Source organism: Schistocerca gregaria, chromosome 2 (genome assembly GCF_023897955.1).
Source record: "Schistocerca gregaria isolate iqSchGreg1 chromosome 2, iqSchGreg1.2, whole genome shotgun sequence".
In the NCBI taxonomy this organism is placed as follows: Eukaryota; Metazoa; Arthropoda; class Insecta; order Orthoptera; family Acrididae; genus Schistocerca; species Schistocerca gregaria.
In genome coordinates, this window is record NC_064921.1 from 582664535 (window position 1) to 582677638 (window position 13104).

A 13104-nucleotide genomic window follows, 5' to 3' on the forward strand; every position below is an offset into this window, starting at 1 on the left:
TCAAAGAAATAATGATGTGTAACAATTTTAGTATAGTGTAGGTGCTTAAAATTTGTGTGTGCATCCTGGATTTTTGCACTATGCAGCATTACACTCCCTTGTTGTTGCTCCTTCTGCTCGTTAGCTTATTTGTGCAGTAGGCAGGGAAAGCTTTATAAAACACTATTTTAAGCATTCTTTTTGCTGCATAAATAAGTAACTTCATTATTTTTAAAAAAATTAGTGTATCAGAGCATCTAAAATTTTGACAGTGCATTTTTTCAGTGTATTCTTCCCGTGTGAAAAATTTGTGAATGGGTTCCACTGTTGGATTGGACCATTCCTTTGTTAGTCTATAGCATTCAAGACTTGCTTCAGGGAGTCCAAGACTGCTGTTCTAGTAGAGTTGTTTTTCCTAAAACTATTTGGTGCATTAACTAGAACGTTGATTTTTATTCAAAGAGGTGGATAAACTTTCATGCAGGACTCTTCCAGTTATTCTGCAAAAGCTATATAATAGCGAGACTGATCTATAGATTATATGTCTTTTGCATCATCCTTTCTTTGATGTGGCTTTACTACAGTTTGGTTGAGGTTTTATCTTCAGTGAAAGTGAAAAAGACTTAATGGCCATCCTGGAAGGAATGAAAATGGATTGAGAGAGAACTGAAGAAAAATAAAAGTAATGAGCCATAGATAGTTGAGATTAATGGGAAACTTACCATCAAAATTGAGATTTTATTTCATTGATTTTCAATTAAATTTTGTTATATTTGTGTTGTTCATTAAATAGGTTAGCAATCTCTATGGGATGTTCACAGTTTTCCCTTCAGTTTTTTTATAAATATATCATGCCCTACTTCATTTCTGCCCACACTACTGTTGAAAACTTTCATTTGTTTTGTTGCTTGTTTGATAGTTAAGTCATTTGCTAACTTTGATATTATTGTACCTTTGCTGCATATCTCTCTCTAGCTTCTTACATAGGGTTTCAAAGTGGCGTTTTGTTTTGCTGCCATATTAAGTTTAAGAATTTCTGATGATTTCCTTGGTCCCTGTGTTAAGCCTGGCCAACATGCACAGACAAATTGTATTTTAGGTACTGGAAACTGCCACAAATCTAGCAGCAAAAAGTGTTTTGAGTCAGCTGTTCATTCAGTCTAGTATTTCATCTTTGCATGCACACTGAATTCTAAAATTTTACATATGCCTCTGTGCTCTAAAGCATTCATAGCTGAATTTATAGAAATATATGAGAATAACATGTTAGTGGAAAGTTGAGAGCAGAGAATACAATGATCTTCATAAGATTGCAGCAGCTTATTGTACTTAGAATCTGTAAGAAGCTGCTGGTAAACTTCAGGCATATGACTGAAAATCCACAGATACTCATACACAAAATAAAAGATTCCTCATTGACCAGTCCCATAATTTATTGGGATATATGGAGCACCAAAACAAATAAAAAGTAAAAATATTATCTAAATAGGGTATGGAAAATGCTGGCACAATATAAGTAATTTAGGAGGATAGGAAACAATGCACAGAATAGTAAATGCATTGAACTGACGACAGGCACCCAAAGACAATGAAAACTGAAATTACCACTAGCTTTGGGCAAATTCGTTTTTGAGCTAGCTCGTGTTGTGCCACCTCCCACAGCCCATGACCCTCACCACACACACACACACACACACACACACACACACACACACACACACTCTGCTCTATACAGTTAGTGTGCCCGCTGAATACACGGGACTGTAGTTCCTCAAGTAGACTCAGGTGAGGTGTTATGTTCGGTGGGGTGGGTTAGGGCAGAAAAGAGGTGGGGAGTGGGAAGAAAAGTTGGGGAAGGGTGGCTGACTTCTCAGAGGGAGGCAGCAGGTGTACAAGATAGGGATGCAGAAGAGAGATGCAGCAGGTTCATTAGGTAGGTACACTATGCACAGGCACTAAAGCCAAAGATTTAGTGCACCACACAATGATGAAATGGATGAGTGGTTTGGGAGGATGGGTATATTTCACTCATTGCTTGCTGGGACATAACAGCCCAGAATTCTTTATCTTTGTTACTTCTTACTATTGCCAGCAACTGTAAAGCAGCTGTCAGCCTCTCATGTGGTGAAATTGCTTTCCTTATGCAGGTAGAGGATATATAAGCAGTAGGTTGCAACTGTCACGTGTATACATGCGATTTGTGGCAATTTCTTGTGTGTGTATATACATGTGCAGACACAGCAGTGTGTTTGGACTGAACTTTATCCATATACACTCCTGGAAATTGAAATAAGAACACTGTGAATTCATTGTCCCAGGAAGGGGAAACTTTATTGACACATTCCTGGGGTCAGATACATCACATGATCACACTGACAGAACCACAGGCACATAGACACAGGCAACAGAGCATGCACAATGTCGGCACTAGTACAGTGTATATCCACCTTTCGCAGCAATGCAGGCTGCTATTCTCCCATGGAGACGATCGTAGAGATGCTGGATGTAGTCCTGTGGAACGGCTTGCCATGCCATTTCCACCTGGCGCCTCAGTTGGACCAGCATTCGTGCTGGACGTGCAGACCGCGTGAGACGACGCTTCATCCAGTCCCAAAATGCTCAATGTGGGACAGATCCGGAGATCTTGCTGGCCAGGATAGTTGACTTAAACCTTCTAGAGCACGTTGGGTGGCATGGGATACATGCGGACGTGCATTGTCCTGTTGGAACAGCAAGTTCCCTTGCCGGTCTAGGAATGGTAGAACGATGGGTTCGATGACGGTTTGGATGTACCATGCACTATTCAGTGTCCCCTCGACGATCACCAGAGGTGTACGGCCAGTGTAGGAGATTGCTCCCCACACCATGATTCCGGGTGTTGGCCCTGTGTGCCTCGGTCGTATGCAGTCCTGATTGTGGCGCTCATCTGCACGGTGCCAAACACGCATACGACCATCATTGGCACCAAGGCAGAAGCGACTCTCATCGCTGAAGACAACACGTCTCCATTCGTCCCTCCATTCACGCCTGTCGCGACACCACTGGAGGCGGGCTGCACGATGTTGGGGCGCGAGCAGAAGACGGCCTAACGGTGTGTGGGACCATAGCCCAGCTTCATGGAGACGGTTGCGAGTGGTCCTCGCCGATACCCCCGGAGCAACAGTGTCCCTAATTTTCTGGGAAGTGGCGGTGCGGTCCCCTATGGCACTGCGTAGGATCCTACGGTCTTGGCGTGCATCCGTGCGTCGCTGCGGTCTGGTCACAGGTCGACGGGCACGTGCACCTTCCGCCGACCACTGGCGACAACATCGATGTACTGTGGAGACCTCACGCCCCACGTGTTGAGCAATTCGGCGGTACGTCCACCCGGCCTCTCGCATGCCCACTATACGCCCTCACTCAAAATCCGTCAACTACACATACGGTTCACGTCCACGCTGTCGCGGCATGCTATCAGTGTTAAAGACTGCGATGGAGCTCCGTATGCCACGGCAAACTGGCTGACACTGACGGCGGCGGTGCACAAATGCTGCGCAGCTGGCGCCGTTCGACGGCCAACACCGCGGTTCCTGGTGTGTCCGCTGTGCCGTGCGTGTGATCATTGCTTGTACAGCCCTCTCGCAGTGTCTGGAGCAAGTATGGTGGGTCTGACACAACGGTGTCAATGTGTTCTTTTTTCCATTTCCAGGAGTGTATTTGACTTTACCTTAATTTTTTTGTGCCATTCGCGTTAATAATGATCTAGCAAAATTGAAGAAATTCATCAGTAGAGTGCCAGTTGGGAATTGGATTGCACTTTTTAGTCCACTAGTTGCATGATTTCATTGGTCTGGATGCTGGATCTGACACACTGTAGCTCATCATAAATATTTGTACGGCTACCTTTAAAATCTTAACACCTTTTTCCAACAATTCCTTCACTAACAGCAGGCACACATAATAGGCACAACTCCTGATGAATGTGAACAGCTGTAGATCTTTTTGCACACAATAATCAAACCGTAGCATGCACATTGCAAATGCGAGAACTATGATATTTGTAGCCATTGTTGTTTGCGTTCATCCATAGTCAAGCAACTACTGACTCAGAACAATGATTTCTAAACAGTCAGTGGATCAAACTGCACTTCTACATCTTTGGCTGGAGATGCCAACATTTAAATACAATAAAACCCTTTTTTTATGTTCCCACATTTTACATTGTCCCTGCTTTTTATGTTTATTTTTATTGCTCCCAACAGAACCCCTCTTCTTTCGTTACAGTGCTTTCCCATCGTTAGTGATTGTGGTTGCAACATTTCCCACATTTTAAGTTTTCTTTGACATTATCACAACCTTGAATATTGATTTTCATACAGATTTCTGCAGAAAGTGCATCATATTCCTGCTCCGTGAGCCGTGGAACAAAGCATAAAACGCAGACTATACACGAATTTATTGATTGTGTAATATAGCATTAGTGAGGAAAGCAAGATTTTCATTGTCGGTGTGTTGGGTCACAGCCGTCTGTAGTATACAGATTTGCAGTATTTGGAAGGATGGGAATGTGTGGTGAGCCACTGCCTTAATGGTAATCATGATTTGACGCTAGTGGCTGTAGCAGTAACATTCCTTCTGCTCATTGTGTAGTATAGCAACAGCTTTAATTTGATTTTAGTCATTTATACAAATACACATTGCCTGTGAAGATGCCCATCTCTACAATGGGCTTTCACAAATCGTTGTTACTTCAATGTGAAACACATTAATCCATACTAGGTGCACTGTCTTAGGGTGGTACAGTCTGATGTCAGACGTAAACTTTCCTCCTGAAGATGCACTGTGACATGACGACAATTTTGCTCTCTTTCTCACTTAAGACAACTGTGAACCGAGCGACCACCTTGTTGGCAACAAGTTGTCGATTTCGTTCCAATTGTTCTCTGTTTACGAAGACTGCGAACTTCAGTGTTTTAACCAATTATGTGTTACAATTTTCATTTACTATAATTTTTGGTAATTACCATTAGAACACGGAATTTTTTTTTCAATGTTGTTTCATGAAAGACTTTTGCTACTGTTTTTGATTTACACCATTGAACACGATTGGAACAAAGGGGGAAACACAAGCACATGTTTGTGTGTCAGCCACTGCTTTTGTTATTGATACTTTGTGTACTGTGGAAGACAAGTACAGCTGATTGCTGTTAGAAAGAAACAAAAACATTTTTTATATCAGATTTTTTTTAAACAAACATAATTTAAGTTGTTCTAATTTCATGTTTTGAACAATATAGAGACAATGACAGTAAAAGTGATTTATTCCTTTTCATGTGTTGTGTTTCCTGTGCTTTCCTGTATTTTACAGTTTCCTTACGTCTTACAGTTTCTTGGGTCAGTCCACTGAAAACTGCAAAACACGAGTTTTACTGTATAAACAAACGGCCCGTACTCTTTGAATTCACCATATAACAGTAGAATTATTTTACAGCAGCACTGAAATACTACATATTTGACCTGCAGTTTTATGTAACAATGGTTCTTTCCCTCTCCCTCTTTTCCACTCTAATCCACTCCAACTCTCCCTCCCCACACACCCCTCCTCTCTTGCTTCTTAAATTGAATGAATTTTTTTAATGGAGATGAAAGTTTTTGCCTGAATACACTTTGCTGTTGATAACATGCCTTTCCATTATTTGTTGACTACTGTGTACTCTAGTCTTCTGCCCCATTTTTTAGTTAATGAATCTACAGATATTGAAGCATTTAAAATGAAAGGTAGAAATTAGTTTTATTTAAGACTTCCTTCTAAAGAAAATGATCACACTTACTTTGTGGACCAGAGTTCCATAAATTACATCCTACTTCAAATTCACACACGTCTTAGATTATATAACTCAGCTGTATACTATAAATATTCGTAAGTTCAAATCGTTGCCCTCTCTCTTCCTATTGGATTTCTAGATATGGTAATATTGGCATACATCACTCATCCTTTTTATTGCTGCTGCTTTTCTGTTATATGAAGAATCCATTAAAGGATTCAGAGTGTTAAAATTATTTCATGATTTGGTACTGTAAGATATTTAACAAGAACAGCTCAACTTTTTTTGAAAAGTGTTTACTGTATGTAATATTATTCAATGTAATAGTAGCAGATAATAAACATTATTTTGGAAAAACTTTCAGTGTGAGAGGTTCAGTACTGATGTAAAAAAAGAGAGATCTAAACTCTGAAATAGAATATATCATAAATTCAACCACTATATATCTTATCAGACAGCAGATAACTGATATGTTCAGCATTCACAACGCATGATTAACACTAAATGTGGCACTGAGGTATTTCTGACTTGTTAATGCTCCTTGTACATACTAAGATGTGCCTCATTCATATTCTTCAAATGTTGGGAAATCCAGGATGGAATGTAACAACATTATGAGAAGGAAAGTTGCTACATATAGCGGAGATGCTGAGTCACAAATAGGCACAACAAAAAGATTTTCGCACTTAAAGCTTTTGGCCAATGGCCTTTGTAAACAAGAGGCACACATACACATGCACACACACTCTCTCACAAACGCAACTCACACCCACAACTGCAGTCTAAGGCAACTGAAACCACACTGCGAGCAGCAGCACCAGTCCATGATGGGAATGGTGACTGGATGGCGGAATGGGGGAGGATGGCGGACAGTGAAGTGCTGCAGGTGGGGCAGAGGGCAGGGGAGAGGTGGGGGGCGGGGGGGAAGGGGGGTAGCGGAGGAGAGAATACAAACAAATAAAAAGGACTGGGTGTGGTGGAACGACGGCTGTGTAATGCTGTAATTGGAGTGGGGAAGGGACCGAATGGGTGAGGACAGCCACTTCCCTGCTCTACACAGCCATTTTTCCATCACCACATCTTTAATTTAATTTAATTTTTTTATCTATTTCTCTCTCTTTCTCTCTCTTTCTCTCCTTTTCTGCTACTGCGCCCCTCCCCACCTCTCCCCTGCCCTCCGCCCAATCCACAGCACTTCACTGTCTGCCATCCCCACCATACTATTCGAGCCTCCTCCTTTCCCCCACCCAGTCACCATTCCCATCATGCACTGGTGCTCCTGCTCACAGTGTGGTTTCAGTTGCCTGAGACTGCAGTCATGTGTGTGATTTGCATTTGTGTGTGTGTGTGTGTGTGTGTGTGTGTGTGTGTGTTGTTGTTGTTGTTGTTGTTGTTGTTGAACAAGGCCATTGGCCAAAGGCGTTAAGTGTGAAAATCTTTTTGTTGTACCTATCTCTGACTCAACATTATTCATATGAGTGTCAGACATAGGATGCAGCTTATCCTGAAGGTAGTCAGTGGTATGAAAGCTAGCTATTTGAATCCCAAATCAGTAGCTAATGTATAGTTTGTATTTATACTTTTCAGATAATTTAAATTGGAGTGCAGGAGCAAACAGCATGCCAAATGGACAGGTTCCAAATGGTGGTATTGCTAGCTTCCATTCTCAAGTACCTGTAGCTGCTGTGGCTTTTCCCACTAGTCAGTCTATGAATTTTCCAGCGAAGGCCTGGCAGCCTATTCCACCAAGTGGAAACCCATTTGTGGTAAGTATTATTAACTTTTTGCTACCGACATTTCAAGAGGTATGGCAGTCATCATTCTTCTAACTTCAGCAGTATAATTTTATTTCCATAAAAAAATTACACACTGTTCTCTTGCTTAATACATTTTTGTGTTTCTGATCAAATTCTACGACGGCAAATTGAAAATTTCTCACACTGGCAGAGAGAGATGGCTTTGATAGGTATAAAATTTTGTCTTTGTTGTTTTTGCACAGTAATGCAAGTTAAAAATCAATTTGATATGTAGGATACCTTTGTAAGTATGACTTTTTAAATAGTCATTGTCCGTGTATAATGCAAATGGATTAACTGGAATAATCCACTGCCATAAAATTATTTATTGTAAGAAGTGTATCTCAAATGTAAGTTCATCAACATGGTTGGTGAAGATTTTTGAGAGGTATGCGTCCACATTTTCAGCAGTAAACATACGGACCATTGAAAGATGATTCATGTGAAGGCCCTCAAAAACCTGCAACTACAAATAAAAACAGAGAAAAAGCGCAGATATTGAATTATATGATTGGCAGTTAGGTCTAGACATACTAGAATACAAAGTGTGATACACTTTACTAGAAGAATTGATTAAGAAAACAGTTTGCACAATATGGGTGCAACTTATGTTAGGTTCATTGTGACTGACAAAATACTTGAGAAATTTCATGACAAACAATTTGGGTGCTCTTGCTACTAGTTAATATCTATTGCATGTTCTGCTTTCTACAAACAGAATTGATCTGTATGTCTGTTCAGCATAGTCACCATGATTACGCAAATTTCTCCCAATGGTGATTCAAACCTGCGTCCAACCATCCACATTTAGGATTTCTCTACATCACTTTGAAAGGACACAGCAGATTTCTTTCCCCATCCTTGAATCATTCTGAGAGCTTGTGCTCTGTCTAATGACCTTGATATTGATGGATCGATAATCACTATGCTTCCTTCATTCCTATCTTCTTCAGTTTAACTAACTATTTTTCTTTCATTCAGCATTAAATCTGACTTTCAGAATCAAAATGGGACCAAATGTATACCAGTGAAAAGTCATATTATTTTCAGCATACAGAGTAATTGAGATCTTGTGTTCTGTGTTTTGAGATAGAGCCGACCACCGTGGCCGAGCGGTTCTAGGCACTTCAGTCTGGAACCATGCAGCTGCTAAGATTGCAGGTTTGAATCCTGCCTTGGGCATAGATGTGTGTGATGTCCTTTGGTTAGTTAGGTTTAAGTAGTTCTAAGTTCTATGACACTGATGACCTCAGATGTTAAGTCCCATAATGCATAGAGCCATTTTTTAAGATAGGAAAAGTAATCTCTCCACCCCCAGATCATCTTTGAAAGGAAAAAAAAAATATTTTAATAAAAATTATTGTAAGGCTTGTGTTACATCCAGTTTACTCGGGACCAAATTTTCTTTTTATAGTTATCTATTATATATTTAGGATTGAAGATGGTCATGGGAGTACCATACTGAGAGATTTCATTCAATTCTTAGAGAAACTATATCTGTATAATATGTTAGTGTACGTTGTCACCATTTTTCAGTAAGAAATAATACACAATCAGTGTTTGTTTATTTTTACAAGTTCTGTGGATCAGTGTGAGCCAGAGCTATGTAGTTATGGAAGTAGGAACTATGTAATCACGAAATGAGAATGTTGTTGTTGTTGTCTTCAGTCCTGAGACTGGTTTGATGCAGCTCTCCATGCTAGTCTATCCTGTGCAAGCTGCTTCATCTCCCAGTACCTACTGCAACCTACATCCTTCTGAATCTGCTTAGTGTACTCATCTCTCGGTCTCCCTCTACGATTTTTACCCTCCACGCTGCCCTCCAATGCTAAATTTGTGATCCCTTGATGCCTCAAAACATGTCCTACCAACCGATCCCTTCTTCTAGTCAAGTTGTGCCACAAACGTCTCTTCTCCCCAATCCTATTCAATACCTCCTCATTAGTTATGTGATCTATCCACCTTATCTTCAGTATTCTTCTGTAGCACCACATTTCGAAAGCTTCTATTCTCTTCTTGTCCAAACTAGTTATCGTCCATGTTTCACTTCCATACATGGCTACACTCCAAACAAATACTTTCAGAAACGACTTCCTGATACATAAATCTATATTCGATGTTAACAAATTTCTCTTCTTCAGAAACGCTTTCCTTGCCATTGCCAGTCTACATTTTATATCCTCTCTACTTCGACCATCATCAGTTATTTTACTTCCTAAATAGCAAAACTCCTTTACTACTTTAAGTGTCTCATTTCCTAATCTAATTCCCTCAGCATCACCCGATTTAATTTGACTACATTCCATTATCCTCGTTTTGCTTTTGTTAATGTTCATCTTATATCCTCCTTTCAAGACACTGTCCATTCCGTTCAACTGCTCTTCCAAGTCCTTTGCCTTCTCTGACAGAATTACAATGTCATCGGCGAACCTCAAAGTTTTTACTTCGTCTCCATGAATTTTAATACCTACTCCGAATTTTTCTTTTGTTTCCTTTACTGCTTGCTCAATATACAGATTGAATAACATCGGGGAGAGGCTACAACCCTGTCTCACTCCTTTCCCAACCACTGCTTCCCTTTCATGCCCCTCGACTCTTATGACTGCCATCTGGTTTCTGTACAAATTATAAATAGCCTTTCGCTCCCTGTATTTTACCCCTGCCACCTTTAGAATTTGAAAAAGAGTATTCCAGTCAACATTGTCAAAAGCTTTCTCTAAGTCTACAAATGCTAGAAACGTAGGTTTGCCTTTTCTTAATCTTTCTTCTAAGATAAGTCGTAAGGTCAGTATTGCCTCACGTGTTCCAACATTTCGATGGAATCCAAACTGATCCTCCCCGAGGTCTGCATCTACCAGTTTTTCCATTCGTCTGTAAAGAATTCGCGTTAGTATTTTGCAGCCGTGGCTTATTAAACTGATAGTTCGGTAATTTTCACATCTGTCAGCACCTGCTTTCTTTGGGATTGGAATTATTATATTCTTATTGAAGTCTGAGGGTATTTCGCCTGTCTCATACATCTTGCTCACCAGCTGGTAGAGTTTTGTCATGACTGGCTCTCCCAAGGCCGTCAGTAGTTCTGATGGAATGTTGTCTACTCCGGGGGCCTTGTTTCGACTCAGGTCTTTCAGTGCTCTGTCAAACTCTTCACGCAGTATCGTATCTCCCATTTCGTCTTCATCTACATCCTCTTCTATTTCCATAATATTGTCCTCAAGTACATCGCCCTTGTATAAACCTTCTATATACTCCTTCCACCTTTCTGCCTTCCCTTCTTTGCTTAGAACTGGGCTGCCATCTGAGCTCTTGATGTTCATACACGTGGTTCTCTTATCTCCAAAGGTCTCTTTAATTTTCCTGTAGGCAGTATCTATCTTACCCCTAGTGAGATAAGCTTCTACATCCTTACATTTGTCCTCTAGCCATCCCTGTTTAGCCATTTTGCACTTCCTGTCGATCTCATTTTTGAGACGTTTGTATTCCTTTTTGCTTGCTTCATTTGCTGCATTTTTATATTTTCTCCTTTCATCAATTAAATTCAATATTTCTTCTGTTACCCAAGGATTTCTAGCAGCCCTCGTCTTTGTACCTACTTTATCCTCTGCTGCCTTCACTACTACATCCCTCAGAGCTACCCATTCTTCTTCTACTGTATTTCTTTCCCCTATTCCTGTCAATTGTTCCCTTATGCTCTCTCTGAAACTCTATACAACCTCTGGTTCTTTCAGTTTATCCAGGTCCCATCTCCTTAATTTCCCACATTTTTGCAGTTTCTTCAGTTTTAATCTACAGGTCATAACCAATAGATTGTGGTCAGAGTCCACATCTGCCCCTGGAAATGTCTTACAACTTAAAACCTGGTTCCTAAATCTCTGTCTTACCATTATATAATCTATCTGATACCTTTTAGTATCTCCAGGGTTCTTCCACGTATACAACCTTCTTTCATGATTCTTAAACCAAGTGTTAGCTATGATTAAGTTGTGCTCTGTGCAAAATTCTACTAGGCGGCTTCCTCTTTCATTTCTTAGCCCCAATCCATATTCACCTACTATGTTTCCTTCTCTCCCTTTTCCTACACTCGAATTCCAGTCACCCATTACTATTAAATTTTCGTCTCCCTTCACTATCTGAATAATTTCTTTTATTTCATCGTACATTTCTTCAATTTCTTCTTCATCTGCAGAGCTAGTTGGCATATAAACTTGTACTACTGTAATAGGTGTGGGCTTCGTATCTGTCTTGGCCACAATAATGCTTTCACTATGCTGTTTGTAGTGGTTTACCCGCATTCCTATTTTCCTATTCATTATTAAACCTACTCCTGCATTACCCCTATTTGATTTTGTGTTTATAACCCTGTAGTCACCTCACCAGATGTCTTGTTCCTCCTGCCACCGAACTTCACTAATTCCTACTATATCTAACTTTAACCTATCCATTTCCCTTTTTAAATTTTCTAACCTACCTGCCCAATTAAGGGATCTGACATTCCACGCTCCGATCCGTAGAACGCCAGTTTTCTTTCTCCTGATAACGACATCCTCCTGAGTAGTCCCCGCCCGGAGATCCGAATGGGGGACTATTTTACCTTCGGAATATTTTACCCAAGAGGATGCCATCATCATTTAATCATACAGTAAAGCTGCATGTCCTCGGGAAAAATTACGGCTGTAGTTTCCCCTTGCTTTCAGCCGTTCGCAGTACCAGCACAGCAAGGCCGTTTTGGTTATTGTTACAAGGCCAGATCAGTCAATCATCCAGACTGTTGCCCCTGCAACTACTGAAAAGGCTGCTGCCCCTCTTCAGGAACCACACGTTTGTCTGGCCTCTCAACAGATACCCCTCCGTTGTGGTTGCACCTACGGTACGGCCATCTGTATCGCTGAGGCACGCAAGCCTCCCCACCAACGGCAAGGTCCATGGTTCATGGGGGGGGAATGAGAATAAAAGAGTGAAAATAAATTTAGAGTGGGGAAAAAAAAGGGACTTGAAGTAGCATTTACAACTGAGTGACACATTGCAGTGAAGAGCTCTAGTTATCGGTAGGAATTTCTGGACAGAATAAAATGAGTGTACCACAAGGAATGCTTTCAATTTCAATTTGAAAGTCTAGGGTTTCTCTCACATTCTTCAGTTCTGCAGGAAATTTGCTGAACATGGAACCTTCAAAACAGTGCACAGCTTTCTGTACTGTCGTTATTCAAGTGCAGATTATTTGTCTGTAGAGTGTTCACTGAGTGAGTGGTACAATTCCTTTTTGTGTTTTGTAGATACAATAAAGTTAAATTTGATGTGTAAATTAATGCCACCAATTGTTATCCCTGATCTTTCCTTGGCTAAAAATACCTTTGTGATTGCATCGAGTTACTCCAAAATATGCTACCTTGGGAGATAGTACTGTGAAAATAAAGTAGACATGCTTTTGCTTTTCTGTGTCAAGGACAATAGTTGTTTTTATAGTTTCTGTGTAATAACTGTTTTCATCTAAGTCATTTCTAAGAATTTGAAGTGTCTTTGCCAAT

The 13104-nt window shown here is 40.5% G+C and overlaps 1 protein-coding gene across 4 annotated transcripts in view; it reads left to right on the forward strand.

The window, feature by feature from the left end:
• Nucleotides 1–13104, forward strand: part of LOC126333508 (arf-GAP domain and FG repeat-containing protein 1) — a 97226-nt gene that overhangs the window by 78115 nt on the left and 6007 nt on the right. For all 4 annotated transcript variants that reach the window (XM_049996743.1, XM_049996744.1, XM_049996742.1 and 1 more), the window contains one exon: nt 7371–7549. In XM_049996743.1, the coding sequence (XP_049852700.1) occupies nt 7371–7549 (179 nt within the window). The remainder of the gene's footprint in view (nt 1–7370; nt 7550–13104) is intronic.